Source organism: Drosophila teissieri, chromosome 2R, assembly GCF_016746235.2.
Source record: "Drosophila teissieri strain GT53w chromosome 2R, Prin_Dtei_1.1, whole genome shotgun sequence".
Lineage (NCBI taxonomy): Eukaryota > Metazoa > Arthropoda > Insecta > Diptera > Drosophilidae > Drosophila > Drosophila teissieri.
In genome coordinates, this window is record NC_053030.1 from 6,311,248 (window position 1) to 6,327,205 (window position 15,958).

General features: G+C 39.5%; 1 protein-coding gene across 4 annotated transcripts in view; it reads right to left on the bottom strand.

Moving 5' to 3' along the window:
* Positions 1-3,981: 3,981 nt before the first annotated feature.
* The window catches only part of LOC122614985 (fasciclin-3), a 72,337-nt gene continuing 60,360 nt past the window's right edge, over positions 3,982-15,958 (bottom strand). The window contains exons 2-7 of one of the 4 annotated variants that reach the window (XM_043789804.1): positions 13,328-13,645; positions 12,870-13,211; positions 12,246-12,680; positions 9,845-9,875; positions 5,897-6,212; positions 3,982-5,027 (exon numbers count right to left, since the gene is read on the bottom strand). In XM_043789804.1, the coding sequence (XP_043645739.1) occupies positions 4,824-5,027; positions 5,897-6,212; positions 9,845-9,875; positions 12,246-12,680; positions 12,870-13,211; positions 13,328-13,645 (1,646 nt within the window). In that variant the 3' untranslated portion in view covers positions 3,982-4,823. Of the gene's footprint in view, positions 5,028-5,896; positions 6,213-6,255; positions 8,812-9,844; positions 9,876-10,107; positions 10,992-12,245; positions 12,681-12,869; positions 13,212-13,327; positions 13,646-15,958 lie in introns of those variants that run through there. The other 3 variants (XM_043789806.1, XM_043789803.1, XM_043789805.1) reach the window with 3 other exon arrangements.

Consider the following 15,958-nt stretch of genomic DNA (forward strand, 5'->3'; position numbering starts at 1 on the left):
ATTTGTGCCCCGCTTTCCAGCAGATGCCGAGTTCATTAAAATTATTTTAGCTAGCTCAAAAATGTAAATAATATTCCATGCACTTGACTAACACTCCACATTTGCATGAGAATATTATAACGCACATATGTAATGAAAACAAGCATAAAATTCGAAAAAAACCCACCGAAAACCACAAATATGCGGCGGCCCTATGGGGTCAAACATTTTCGGGTATAAATATTTAATGTAGCATGAAATGAGTAGGCGACACAGAGATGAAAAAAGGGAAAGGGTTTTTCCGAATGGCCAACGAAAGTGTCAGTCGAGTTGAGCGATGCCCTTGGATTAAGCGAAATAAATTTTGAGCCGGGTTGACTTTAAATTTTTGTAGGCCCAGTCGATGCATTTGCGCTGCTGCCAAAAATTAAAAGTAATACAGCATTCAAATAATTATTTAAAGGTTCACATAAGCGTTATTTAAATATCAATTACTTGTAATCCTCGATAAAAAAGTTCAGTGACTAATAATTAATTTAAAAAAAAAACTTAAAGTCAGACATCGTTTATAGTATATATGTTGAAGTACAGGAAATAAATACGTACCTTTAACATTTTTTAAATTAGTTTCCGAAGCCACATCTGTGTATTATTATGTACATAAAATACTCTTCAAGCATGGATACCCACTTAAAATCGCACCTTTTGCGGCTGGCAAGTTCTTCGATCAAATTCATCACTCGCATTTTCACCTGGGTAGGTTTCCATCAAGAAAAGCAAAAGTTTACTTGATACCTTCGCAACAATTCTGTTGAATCCCTTTATTTTAGAAAGTATTTACATATGTACGTATACATTTTCACTGACCAAACTCGCAGGAAAAGTTAAGCTTGTTGCACAGTTGTTTTCTGTTTCTTGGCTTTTCTATGGATTTCTTCTGCCAAATTGTAATTAATTGTGTCCCTTCCATGAGGCACTGCTTTTGTTTCGTTTTGCTTATATTGAAACCATAACGTTGTGGAAAGCAGACTGAGTGGGAAAGCGTTGTATAAACAGCTCGAATTATAATTAAGTATGCTCCCAGTTGCCCTTTCAGGAGCAAAAGAACAAAAGTTTGTGCTCTTTTCCATCTTGCCCTCTGTTATCTGTTGTATCTTATTTTTTGTACTTCTCGCGTTTTAATTTACGCAATTTGTGGCAATCAAGCGCAATTGTAAGCGGGTTTCAGAAAAACTGACCTAAAAGTTTGGCAAATTTACATCGGACTGCGGTGAAGGATAATTCTTTATAAAAGTTTGTCATATTGATGTTTTGTGTGCCTCCTTTGGAAAGAGAACTTAATCAGACCTGTTGCTGCCCAACAAATGGCAACCAGTGCAAATTATGAATGACAGTGGAAAAAGCTTGGGGCTGTTCGAGTGGCACAGTTCCTTTATGTGTCTCACATTCAGCTTAATATCTCTTTCTGGTTTTCGGTAACTTTGTGACTTGCTCTGAATCGAGCTGTGAGAACTTTAAGAGCTTATCCAATTTGGTGGGCCTGCCACAGTAATTGTCACAATTGTCCAAATGACTTAGTTTTTTAGCTCTATTTACTCATTTCAAGCCTTTCAGAACCTCGAAATGTTCTTCAACTCTCTTAAAAGCTTGTAAGGTAAGAGATTCATCGCTCAGAGCTTACCACCCACAATTTCTCTTTGACCTTCTCTTAACCTCTGTTTATATTCAGCGAAGAGAAAGTTCTTGTGGATTGGAAGCTTCTGATAAGGATTTACAGGAACAGCTGATTCCCAAAAAGCTTTGAAAGGAATTGAATGGCGTGTAGGTTTTGTGTTCTGTGGGTTGATTGAATCGAATTCAATTGCTGTAAACTGGAGCAAAAGATTGCATCGCTAAAATGTAAATTTGATGAATTGGGTCAGAAAGAGAAGAGGTAATACAAAATTTAATTCGAATTCAAATTCTTATTCTGTCCGCCATTTAAATCTTTACTTAACTATAAGATTTTAGTTATGTATAGGTATAAAGTCCTGTTTTTTGTAGAACATGGACCTATTAAGCATTAACCGTATAGGTTTTGTTTAGTGGTAATATGTAAGCTACAAGTTTATTTTTGTTTTTCTTTGGATTGCGTATTGACATTACACATCCGCACCGTTGCCAACTAGCTTGCAAGGCAACATGTTGCAACACCTGAAACCAGAAATCGGCTAGTATTGGAGCAAAAACTTTTGTGTTGCATATTTTCGGGGACTTTGTTGATTCCCCTGCTGTTAACAGAGCTCTGCAGAGTTTGCTCGACCCTTGATTTTGAATTTTCGTTTGATTTTTATTTGTCTTTTTCCGCCTTCTATATTTTCTTGCTCCTCCTGAGTTTGGTTTGTTCTTCTAATGACTGTTGTTGTTGTCATTATTGTCTCAGAATGGAGAAACTTTAGAGCAGTTGTTGTGCCGAGATTGTATGCAGATTGAGGGAACCTGCCGTCCTGAGCTGAAGAGCAATTCGCATTTGGTTAGTTAGTGGACAATAAACTGACGTTGCATGCATATTTATGGGCGGTTGTGGGTTAACTGGTAATTGAATCAGTGCCTGAAACATTGTTTATTAATATGCAATTTGAGCAGTAGCACGTGCAGACAAATCCAACCTGGTTTCTAGTCAGTTGACTGCAAATGGCAAACTAATTAAGCGAAATTAATGCGTCGCGGATTCCTAAGCCTGATTACATAATTAACAATATGGCTTGTGGCAGGGATATAGATTAAAGGAAGACGGATAGCCAAAGGGGGGCTTAAAAACTCAATTTATATACTTACTATTGAAATAGAAAATTAAGTATAGTATACGAGTATATATAATATGTCTTATGTGTAGCTCGTATTGCAATCATTAAAAATGCATAAAACCAATGGTGAACACTTAGTATATTTGGTTAGTTCTATTCACGGGGGAAACGGTTCAGTCCACTTTTTTCTATCCACATGCAAATAAAAGTACTTCGTTTGCCATTTCTCTGCATTGTGCATTGCACAAGCCTTGAAAGTTTCATTTCATTCGCCCTCAAGTCTATTTCAATGTACTGCATTTGGCATGAAACAAAGGGAAAAACAGCAAAACTGTATTTTACTTTCAAGCCATCGCGGTGGACTCAGTGGAAAAAAACCAGCCCCTAGAACTGGCGAAAATAAAATATACGACGTTCACTCTGTTTTTGTCTAATGTAAAATGCGACGCTTCGGGTAACGCGTGCAGATTTTGAGCTTTATAAATTGAAATGTCAGAAAAAGTTGAGGGAGCCGCAGTACCGAGCAGTTGACTGACTGACTGACTGACAAGCAGCCACAGCCAGATACCCAAATCCGCCAGTGGAGAAAGCCAAGTCAACTGCAAAACTTCGCCATATTTTATTATTATTGTTTCCTCTCTTTTTCGGTATTAGCCAAAATATATTCGAGGCAATGCGGCTATGAATAATGCGATATGATTATCGTTCTTTCCGTTGCAGATCGGATCAGAAGTGCGCCTTTACTTAGTGTAATTGACAACCTTCTTGTTGTGAGTCTTCCGGTGCTTGAAAGGCCAGAGAGAGATGCCACAGAGAACCTTTGCCGGCAGCTTCAGCAGCCATTTTAATTTCTTTCTAAACTTGACATTTCATTTAACTAGCTTTCTTTTACCTTTAACTTTGGCATTGGACAAGCAATTCTGTTATTGAGAAGTCAGCACTCGATAGTGGATTACACAGAATGTTATGCTGATATTTATGGTTAAATAAATACTTACAAATTGTATTTAGCAATGGCAAAATTTGCTGGGACTCAAATAAAATACACACACAGCTCATACGGTAAAGAATTTTATTCAAAAAGTTTCTTGTTCAGCTTAACTTTATACAAATTATAACTTACAAAAATCAATCGTCATCATGAGAGTACATCGTAATTTATTTATGCACTTAACTTATTCAATAATTAATTAATACGTAATTGTGTAAAAAGTGTTAAATAATAACATAAATTGCCAGTTGTAAGGAAATTGGATGGACGTCGTTGAGAGACAAGACAAACAAAATTATTTATGATAGAATACTTTCAGTTGTAAGAGATTTCGGTGAATACTTTCCCTTTTTAATTTTGTCCTTAATTTGTTTAAATGCTTTTTCTGGCTGCCTAAATAGTTACTGTTTCTAATTTTGCATATTCGAAACGGCGATGTGTAAAAATGTTTGCGTAAAAATAATTTAAAGATGGTTTAAATAGGTTTTCTTAAATTTCGCGTATTTTTTATATTTTTCTTGCTTCTTGTCTTAAATTTACATTTAGCTTAAATGCGAGACATTTATGTAAATAATTGAGATTTTCAAATGGTTTCTTTTTCTTGCCTATGTTTATGTAAATTTTATTTATATATATTTAGTTTTTTTTTGTTGCAATTTTTCTTTTAGCTTTTTTAAGGTTCTTGGTATCTTTATCTTGTTGTAAATTTGATTTAATGTGTGGGCTGAGGGAGGAGGAGGGGTTCTGATTGAGGGGTGTCTTGTGTCAAGAGTTCTGTGCGGAGAAGTAAGTTTATTCTGTATAAGTTTATTTTTACGCTTTTATGTTCTTAGTTTCACATTTTTTTTAAATTTTAGTACACACATTCAAGAAGTTTTTGAAAAACCACTTTGACATTTTATTCACTTTTTGTTTTGCATTCTTAATATCATTGTAGAGTTTATGTTTATGCTGCACTGGGTTTCCGTTTCCGTTTACGTTTCCGTTTCTGCTCTTTAATTTTTGTGCATTCATCTGTTATTTGTTACTTGTGTCAGCCTCCCAGGGATTTATATTGATGGGCTAGATTATTTTTTTCCTTCGCCTCCCTTTTGCACATAGACTATTTCGGCGTATTCCGTTGAACTTTTGACCCCGACTCCGGGGCCCTCTGGTGTTGTTGTTGCTGCTGCTGCTGCTCCTGCTGCTGTTGTTGGTGCTGGTGTTGTTGCGGTCGTCGCCTCATTGGCTGGTTTTAGTACAAGTTCAGCATAGACGAGTTGTTTGTCTTGCTGTGTTTTTGGAAATAAATGAGAGATTCTTTTATAAGTACTTTTCTTATATGGGTGAATATTTACAGAATAGATAATCGTAGGTTCTATATAGGGGAATTTGGTATACCTTTTTCAACTGCTTATTGCTTTTCTTTATTTAAATGTCCACACTGGTGAGGTGCTCTGCCAAACTATAGCCTTTACTTGCGTATATATACAAAGTTATACAACGGATTTTATTTGGCATGCGGTTGGTTTTTTTTTGTTTTTTAACGGAAAGAGCAGAAAATGGCAAAGAAAATTATGTAGAACACTTTGTGATAATAGCAAAAGGAAAATTATAAAAGAACGAATTTAAAATTTGCTTAAAGCTTGCGTCTAAGATAAAAGTATTATGCTAAGCTTAAGGTGAATACAGCTCGCACTCAAACACACGCACACATTTAATACATATACGAGAAATTATGTATAACCTAAATTAATTCTATATTACCATCTCAACTTTGAAAGGAATTCATTATGTATTTGTCTGTCATTGTGACTATGAAAAACTATACAACTTTACTCCATAAGTAAGTTTGGAATGTTTTTACAAAACCATTTAATTTATAAGTAGAAAGATGTATGATAAAAATATTTAAACAATGAGGTACATATGTATATTTAATAGTGTGCATTGAGATGGTTCTTCTATCAAAACAGTTTTCAACATTTAAAAAACTTTATCATAAATCTACGAATTTAAGTTTTTATCTTATGGATATCAACAGGAAACAATATCGATTGTCTAGTGGCTTTTAAAGATATTATTTTCCGTGTGCCCAGTTAAAAACAGAGAAGTTGGAAAGGGAAGGTGGAAGGACGGAATCGGGAAGATTTTTCAATACCTTTGGTTCATTGTCATTGCCATCGATGGCATTATGGGTGGCTGGAATCTCCTGTACGCTTCCCTCTACAATATTCAACGATTCCTGATTATCCTTGTACTTCCGCGAATCCTTTTCATTGAAACGCCTTAAAATTGCCGCGGCAAACGCGGGCAATCTCTTGGCCTTCTTCTGCTGCTGCTGTTGTTGCTGCTCCTGCGGGCTCTCCTGTTCGTTAACGGTTTCCTCCCCCTCGGCCGACACGCCCACTCCGCCCATGGTGGTTGTGGCAGTGGCTGTTGACGTGGCTTTTATATCGGCGCTTTCGGTGTCGCTGCTGCTTGTCGGTTGTGAAAGTGTGAGGAGGTTTTGGATGGGTTCATGATTTTGTTTTGGTATGAAAGTTTATGTTTCTGTTTATTTTTATTATACTTATTACTGTGCGCTGCTGTGCGAATTTCTTCCCGTAAAAAATAAGTCAACAAAAGATAGCCATTGTAGTGTTTGGGGTTAGTCGTGTGGTTTAAAGTCCTTTCTCGGCAACTTTCTGCCTTTTTGGAGCTAACCTTATCTGGTGGTTGTTAGTGGGTTTAAGAACTTGTGTTTTGGTTATGACGTAATTGTTATTGTTGTTCGTGTGTGGACCATTAAAACCCAAATTGTGTTAGGAAAGCAAGTATTCGGGTGGAAAGGTTAAAATCTCATTTTACTTATGTAAAAACCTGGAAAACAGTCCATATAACTGAACTAACTTGCACAGGCTTTAAAATATTTGTATCCCTGTTAATTTGTTTTTGTGGCTCACAATTTGTATTTGTGCTTAAGCGATGTTCAAAATCAAAGTCCTAGGACTAATAATTCGCTGCTTAATGTGTCGCTACAAAAGTTCTTAAATGTCTAATATTTTAATAACCTAGAATTTATGCTCTGTGCCACACCTAATGCCCGTACGAAATGGCATATGGGAAATTTAATCCGAGTTTGACCCTTTATGGACCCTTTAACCAGTTCCATCCCCCATTTAAACCTACATTTGGCGTGGGCTGGTCAAGTAAATTGCTTTCGCTTGGCCAAAATGAGTTTCATCTATATTCTATAAATATTTTTGGCTCATTTGTATGTCTGCCTGCTGTCTGGGCCAGCTCAACAAGTATCTCATGGATACATTTTGCTAGCCGTGTGTGCCGTGTCTGTGTGTTCGTGCTTTAGTTTGTGAAACGCTCCTTTCGTATTTTAATGATATTGCTTTTGTTATGGAAAATGGAATATTGTACGGGGATTTCCTCTTTGATACGCCGCATTGTTAGCAATTTCCTTTCAGGGCCCGGTGAACTTTACATAATTCCCTTTTATTCAAAACTCGCCCTTCACACACGCATACATATTCAGGCATTCGCAAAATAAATAAATCCAAAACAGGAAGCTATCGCACTTTTAACAATATTTATTCTTCTTAATTAAATATTAAACATACGTTTTGTAAAAAAAATAAGAAAAACCACACGTATAAAAGTTTTAAACTATTTTATATCGTTCGCTTTTTAAATTACTAAATTTAGGTTTAGTTTTAGGCACTTGAACTGTAACCAACTAAAAGGATCGAAAATTAGTGGAAGCTTCTTTCTGTTCTTAGAGTAAATTGTGCGAGTCTTAGTTGAACACTCATTTGACGACTTTGTTCTACAATGACTACAATAAATATTTGCGTAAAACAATTTTTTTTTGCTTCATGCTTGCCATGCAAACTCTTTCGTTTAAATGTATTCGATAAAAACTTAACTTCATGCCGGCTTAATCTCTATAAAATAAATCAGTTTCGATAATTTATTGTAGGCTTAATGTTTCGTTTGTTTTTTGTTGTTTAGGGAAATAGACTTTCGTGAGTTAAAGCCAAGCTTAGAATCTTATATGGGGACAGTCTTGCGCCGGAACTTGTTAAATTTTAATAGGTTTTCATCTGGGAATTGACTAATCATCCAAATTCTATCCGAATAAAATTTGTTAGGAAATATATCAGCCTAGTACTTATTTATTAAGTCCAGTTATTATAGGAAAAGGTTTTCATATTCATATTCCAGTTGTGAAATGATCGAAATACTTTGCTATAGTTACTTATCAAACAGTATAAAATATGAATCCTTTTCACATCATGGAGGTCTCTTTTGATAATATGCAGTGGGTTGTGAAATGGTTTGCCTATGCCTGCTAAACTAAAGTTTTATCGGTTGATAAGACATATGGTCCAGACACATAAGGCTGCCCCCTAAAAGTTCCCGATGGTCACAAAACTGCTCCATTCTTAATCCTGCTGGGCGTTTCCTGTACCGAAAAAGAAATAAATAAATACGAACGCCTTGTGCGCTCAGATTTCCGTTTCCTGTGGCAACTTTGGCGTCGTCGGTGTTGTCGTCGGAGTCGTCGTCGTTGTGGTAGAGTTAGTGGTATGTGTGCCTCCGACTTGGGGTCTCTGGGGCTTGGGGGGCGTGGCAGGCGCCGGCGACTTGCCCCTTCCGGAAAGCAACATTGCCTGCTTCTCGATCAGCGCACGTTGATCCTTGGGCAGCCATCGCGAGAAGCGCGACTCGGGAATCCCCAGTTGGTTTCCCTTCTGCAGTAGATCGGCGTTCTCGTTGCCATCCTCCTTATCGCTGGCAGAGCTCCGGGAGTTGCGTCCTGCCGCCTGGCTCATCAGAATGCTCTTCAGAGGTCGCGTGGTGGGGTTATAGACACTGCTCTCCCGATCCGTTCCGTATTCAAAGCTATCGTCTTCGTCGTGATGGCGTCTTTCAACCGACAACCGATCCTGCTGGCCATTTCCATTGACCTCTCGCAGCTTACTAGCTCCCAACAAGGTTATGCCGTTGGGGGTTTCCAAGAGCGCTACGTTTTGACCGTGATTCTGCTGGGTTCCCAACTCCAGTTGCTTATCGATCAGACTATTTACGGATTGTAAATCGATGTTTTTTTGAAATATTTAGGAAACAAAAACCAAGGAAACATTTTCATTTTTGGGATCCATCACACATTTTTTGAGGTGTTTTTGGTGGGTTGTTGTTCATATGAAAGTAGTGGAAAAAGAAGACAAAACATAGCAAGAAGTTTGTTTTCGTTTCTTTTTGTGGTTGAGCATTTTGTTGTTATTTATTATTTTTGTGATGCATTAGCAAAGTGGCTCTAACACTAGAGTTGTTTTATTCAATGCATTTGTTGACTTCTATTTTATGTTTTTGGTTTGGTTTTGGTTGAATGACTGGGACAGCGACATTTTTGACATTTTAGTAAATGCGTGAGACAGAGCAAGAGAGCTTCATGATGTTCAGAGGGTAAGAGAGAGAGACAGAGCTAGACCGACACTTCTTGTTTATTTTTTCTGGTGGGCGGGCGAGCACAGTGGGCGTGGCAGAGCGACTAGCGAGCGTTTTACAGTGAAAGTTCAGAAGTGTATCACATGTATGTGTGTGTGTATGGTGTGTGTGAGACAGCGTGAGACATTTGAGACCGATTTCGCTTTTATGAAATTAGAATTCGAACTTCATTTTTTGGATTTATCAAATGTGGTGTGTGGTGTGCTTATGCGTATGTGTATGCGTGTGCTTAAGTCTAAGTCGAATTTTGACTAAAATGAACTACAAACTAGCCTAGAATGGTAATGAGCTGCGCTACATATATGTATCTATAGATGATTGCCAATTCGGCAGACGGTTAATGTGAGATCGAAAATTAAATGCACTCAAGAGACACATGCAAATAGACAAACAAACACACATCCGAGCTACGCAACATTAAACTAATGCATACAGATTAATGGCTTCGAAAATTAAGCAAATTCAAGCAAACCAGATACCGTCGACGGGTTAGTTGTGGATCCGTGAAAACAGTTTATGATTGTATGGCCCCATCTGTTTTATTGCACTTTCCTGAGCTTATTTTTACTTTTGAAGGACTGATGGAAGAGTTCACTGTACTTACGTTTCGTTTGTGGGCGTCTTGATTGATTTGCCTGTGAGGAGAAATTTAAAAAATCCATTAGGCATATTTAAAATACTTGCAGAGTCATATGCATACTAGATAAAAATGATTTTCATGATTAATGATCGGGGAATAGGTACCCCACCTGACAACACCATCATCAGCTTTCATTCTGCCACACCAAACTTAAACATAAACCAAATTTGTATTTTTCATGTTTTTGTTTATTTGTTTCGTCTTGCTAATTACCAAAGAACATAAAAAAACACAAGTGTGACGCGGATAACTAATTAAAATAAATCATAGGCATGTTTAATTTTCTAATTTGCGTTGCGTGCCACGTTCAAATTGATTAATATTGCCAATCGACAAAAATAAAAATTAGAATAAGCAAAATGCAAAATGCTGGCAGCTCCTATAGCTTAAATAAATACATGGATGAACATTAATATTGCTGGACAAAATATAATACAATAAATGGGACATTGTTGATTCATTATTCGTAATTTATATATTTTATACGTTTTGTTTTAGTTGTTTTTCGAGTGGACAAGGGAAATTCAAGGTTTTGCGAGACTCGCGATTTCACGAAATTGGTCACTTAAAATTACTTGGCCTAAGATAAATTGTTGCTTTTGTTTTGTTTATAGTAAGATTATATATAACTTTTTGTTGTGCGCCTTTCGAGATTTCTGTAATTTGTATGAGAGAGCAACTATTTGAGAGCAAAGAGTGGTAAGGATTTATATTATTCGATTTTGTTTCTTTTCCCTTCTGCTTTCAGCAAATGGGGCACACAGCTAACTGGCCAAGAGCCACGCCCCTTTACTGGGAGTGGCAAAGGCGGCCTAAACGGCTCAAACGGAAGTATTTGGCGGCTTGGGAGCCTCGATCCCGTTTAAATTGTGCTGGCTGCCATTTCCAGCGGCAATAACCGCTGCCGCTGTGGCTGCCGCACTCTTCTTCAGGTCCGCCTTCTTTTGCGCCTCCAATTTATCGGTTACGGGGGGCGTGGCCTCCTCCGACTGCTGGGTGGTATCGATATGCTCATCGCCATTATCGCGACCATCCAGCTCCTCGTCGTCATTGAACTCCGGGTGGATTTGGGCCTCGGAATCGGGACCGATGTCCGTGTTTAGAGTGGCGCCTGTAAAAACGACAACAACAAGAACTAACATTTAGCTTTGTGTGCAGAGAGAGAAGGGGAAAGGCAGAGGAGGGAGAGACAGAGCGAGATCTCGAAGATTTCGATCTCGAAGATACCAAAATTCCATATTAAAGTCGAGGTTAGTCCATTTACCAAAAAGCTTATCAGGCAAAAAGTACGGAAAGCAATAAGAAACAGAGAAATACAATTTATCTTCATGTATGTTCTTACATAAGAAGCCAAACACACGTTTTTACACATAATTTGGAATTTTTCCAGGCAAGTTTTAGTGACCAATTTTCGTTTTCAATGTTAGCTCTTCTTGTTGTTGTCATTTGTAGACACTTTTTCTCAGAGAGTTGTACAATTGTTGTGTTAAACTTAGGTTTATGATTAGATAATTTATTTTGGTTCAGAGCCAAGTACATTACTTTGTTTCAGCTTGTTACATATTTCGAGTTGCATTTCACATTTTATCATAATACGTTTATAGGCGACTAGATTTTTGTTAAAATAAAGTGGACTTAAATTTATCGACCACTTTAAACAGTCTTTTTACTCAATCAATCAATCAATTGGTTTTAATTTTTAATTTAACCTTGCTCCTGACTTGTGTCCACTTTTACTTACTTATTAACTACCTTTTTCCAATTAAACCAATTCCTTTTTGTATATTTTTTAAAACCCCCAGTAATTCTTTGCTTTTCTAAATGTGCTCCACATTTGAGTTGGTTGCCCGTGCCACATACTTGGCAAAGACAATTTTCCACAAAAACTTCACCCGAAAAGTCAAGTGAAATTTTTTAATTAGATGAATTTTTTAGGGCTGCTGCGTTCATCCGCCGCCCGCTCAGCTGCTCCTTATACTATGTTAACGCTAATTAAAATTTAAGAGCCGCACAATGTGTCGAAAGTTAACAACGGCTTGTGGCAGAAGCGCCGGGCCCAAGGCCCACCCAAAAAACCAAAGAGTACGTATATGAGTTGCAGGATGAGTGGTGGAGTTTGGGGGGGAAATGGGTGCTGGAGTTGAGCGGTTTGGGTGGGAGGAACCTAAAGCCAGAATTTATTGTTAGCATAGCTGATGATGAGACAATAGTGGCGGTGGATGGTCGTGATGATGATGATGTTGCTGTTGTTTTTGTTTTTGTTGATGTGGCTGAGAAGCTAATGACGATGTTCACCCACGAAATAAGCAAAATTGTGTGTATGGAAAACCAAAAAAAAGGAAACGAGAAAACATTGTCTACTTACCGCCAAAACACCATCGGCCCGTAGCCCGTGCAAACACAATCAGCAAAACGACCAGGACCAAAACGGCAACGGCGACCACAATGCCAACGATTGCGGCCACATCGAGGCTGCTGCTGGGCGGTTTGCTGGACGAACTGATGCGCACCTGGTAGTCCGTCAGTCCCAGTTCGTTGCTGGCCCTCAGGTTGTAGATTTTGGTGGTATCTTCCAGGGTCAGACCGGCAATGGCCAGTGTCACGTTGTACTCATCGTTGCCCAGATACTGCGGCTCATACGCCGAGTAGCGTCCATCGGTGCGTCCCTGCCCCACGATGGCTCCATCGATGGTCCACTCGATCTTGGGCTGCGGACTGGCACGGATGGTTATGTTCACAATGGCGGTGTGCTCGAGGTAGAGTCCGTACACGGCGGCGTCTGGCTGGTGGACGGGCGCATCTGGGGAGGGGTACAAGTTAGTATTAAAATCCACCAGTTAATTTATTCAAAACTACATAGGTTTCTAGCTTGGAATATAGGAAGTGTCCCGTTTAACCATGATATTATTAGACAACAATAATTCAAGATTTTACTTTTAAGGGGTTAAGCTTAAGCCTAATTAGTGCTCAGTTATGCTGGCACACTTACAGCGCACGTTGATGATGTAGGCAGCCTCCTGGGGCGGCACACTCTCGCGATCGGTTTGGTGGTGGGAGCGGCAGACCAGTTTCCGGTTGCTGTCCTCGGGCGACAGGTGCCACTGGATTTCCTGCACGGAGGTCGATAGCTCCACGTTGTCGTTGGTCGAGGAAATGACGTTCAGTTGAGTGGTGCGCTTGTTGGCCGGCATGTTGTCGATGTACCACGAGATGTTCGCCGGCGGACGACCATCGCGAACGCTGCACCGGGCCCTGAACTCAGTTCCCTCGTTGAAGTAGCCCTCGCGATTTGGCCGCGACAGCAGCTCGATGATGGGCTGCTGCGGACGCACTGAAAGGTGAGTAGATAACAATAATGTTAACATTTTGAAAAGCTACGTAAGCTAAGCTTACGAAAATGTATAAAAATGTTATGAACTGCAGGTGATTTGGTTTCTGAATACTTACATGCCACGACCAGGTCGATGATGCCCGACAGCTCCTCTCCCTCGACGCCCAGACTGCACTTGACCTGGCCATTGTTGCTGGCCTTGACCCTCTCGATGCTGACGCCGCACTGTCCGGCCGTAAGACCCGCTCCGAAGTACGTGAATCCGGGGGTCTTGCTCCACTCCGGCGACAGGTTGAGGACCTTCTGCTCGCCGGGAATCTCGATGCGGCAGTAGTTGATGGATCTGCCGTAGCGGCAGAGCAGCTCAGTGCGATCGCCTTCGTTGAGGAGCGCTGTGTTGGGTTCCACGTTCACCTGGGCCCAGGTGAGTGCATCTGAAAGATAAGTGCAAACAAAAGAGGCGATTAGGTTGTGGCTGTTGTGCAATTCACTTAGGTATCTTGTATCTGGTATCTGGGTATTCGGTATCGCATATTGCAAAGCATTGTCTTTCGCCAGAGGGGCAACAAAAAACGGCACGTTCCATGCAACACTCGACACGCTGTCCTAATGTCTCGGCAATCAGGCAAATGACTGTAGCATTTAGCGGGAGACACCTGCACGTTTGCATCTTTAAGATACGCATCGCATACTCAGAGATCGCAGTTTGTTTTTCTATTTGCCATTGCAAACAATGCGGCTGCATTTTCTCATTAAGTTTCAATTAAGTTATTCGTTCGTTCTTTTTTCTCGGTTTTGTTGGGAAATGTTTCCGCACTCCCATTGCCGCAGTTGAAAAAGTTTGGCGCAAAGTTCTACCAACTGCAGTTGCTTGCCATTCTTTTTAAGCATTTCCCATTTGCCAATTAAGACATTTGAGCAATTTTCTAAGTCGAGCATTAAACGTTCCAGCAAAAGTGGAGCTCTTTGCCTTGTTTGTTTGCCTGGTTGTTTGTTTGCTCGACTTTGGCCTTGTCGGTTAGGCGGGGCAAATATGTCGGTGGAGCCTAATTTCTAATGCAATTTTGACTCGGGATTATCCAGATTCTGCTAAATGATTTGGTTTTAATTTTAGTTGGATTGTCTGCTTGGGTTTTGTGTTTCAGCTCAGGAAGGCAAACATATAAGCGGATTAAGACTAATTCTAGCTAGGATGTCAAAGAAATACTATAAAAGCCTAATTTAAAAAGATGATTTATGGTTCATATGGTTTTAGATTGACCTATTCTTTCAACGATGAATTTTAAACAAAAGAAAATTTTCTAAGTGAAATATAGCTAGGTATCAAAATGTGTTCATAATGTTTTATTAGGCGTAATTAATCGCACAAAATGTTTAAATTTTTAGGAGTTCTTGGTATAAATGCCTTCGTGTATCGCCAGGCTACGATTTCTGAAATCGCCGACTAATTTCTGTAAATCAAAGACGCAAAATTTCAAATTGTGGCAGAAATATGAGAGGTGGGGCATCGAAAACAGCTGCAGACTTGGAGCTGATGGGAACATGAGGTGAAAAAAGGAGGAGCTGTGAGGGGAACCTCAATACTGCAGCTGGCCAAAAATGAATTGATTTCTCCGCTCGATCCCGTTGCCCATTTTGGCTTTTGGATGACGGATTGACTGACTGGCTTGCTGGTTGAGTGAAGTTTTGTTTGGTCAGCCGGAAACGTGCGGAAAATCAACAGCATTTGCATTCGACTTTAAAAATCGGGTCAGCCAGCTGGCCATGTAATTCGAAACTTTTCGACCGCCCCATGAGTTGTCGTTTAACTTTTGACAATTGAGTTGTGAGTGAATTTTTTGCCTGCTTCGCTTGCAGACTCCTTTTTGCTGCCTGTGATATTTTTATGAGACTCCCGCGCTCTTTTTGTTTCTGTTTTTTCACACTGGAATTCGTAGACCCTATAAAACCACTTAGGGTTCTCAAAAGGGCTGCATGAAATGCCGGCGAGAAGTTTTGCTGCAGCTTGAATTTCCAGAGTCCAGAGTCCAGAGTCAGCAAAATCGGTTTCACACTTTCTCCCACAAATAAAAACGGGGATTGCAACAAACTGTGGCTCGAGTTTCGAAAAAACTGCAAAATGTGGGGGAAACGTGGAAGTTGAAGTTGGACAATGTCACATTCACAGCTATGAAAACAAACGCCAGAACTCGAGACGTTGCATCGAATAGAGATGAGCGCGTGATAAAACACCGATTGTATACAAATGGAGAATTTTATTTGGAAAAATACACTTTATTGCGTGCTCTTTTTCTTCTTAATCTTGCGAGATCAAAACATTCTGTTTTCAAGTTCAAGCATAATGGTATCTTTGTTAAGAAGGTATATTTACAAGACAAGCACATTTCTGATGGCTATTTTCATTGGGTACACTCTTCACGCTTTCCCCTCCATCATCGACATATGCTACGTATCCATGAGTATATTCACAGCACAAATCTATTTTTTATCCACTCCCCCTGCTGGTGATATTTATTTATTTAGCTTTTTTTCGCAGGCGAAAATTTCAGCGGACCATCGTCGTCCTCTGGGTTGGATTTACAGATCCCGACTGTATTCTCCTCCTCCGTCGGTCCCCATGTTTTATTTGATGCCATGTCTGCAGTTTTCACAGGAACGTTTGTCCAGTTCAGTGGTCTGGCCTCAGCGGAAACGTTGGCCCAACTTTAAGTGATTTTTTTTGTATGGTTTTGCAACACACACATGTG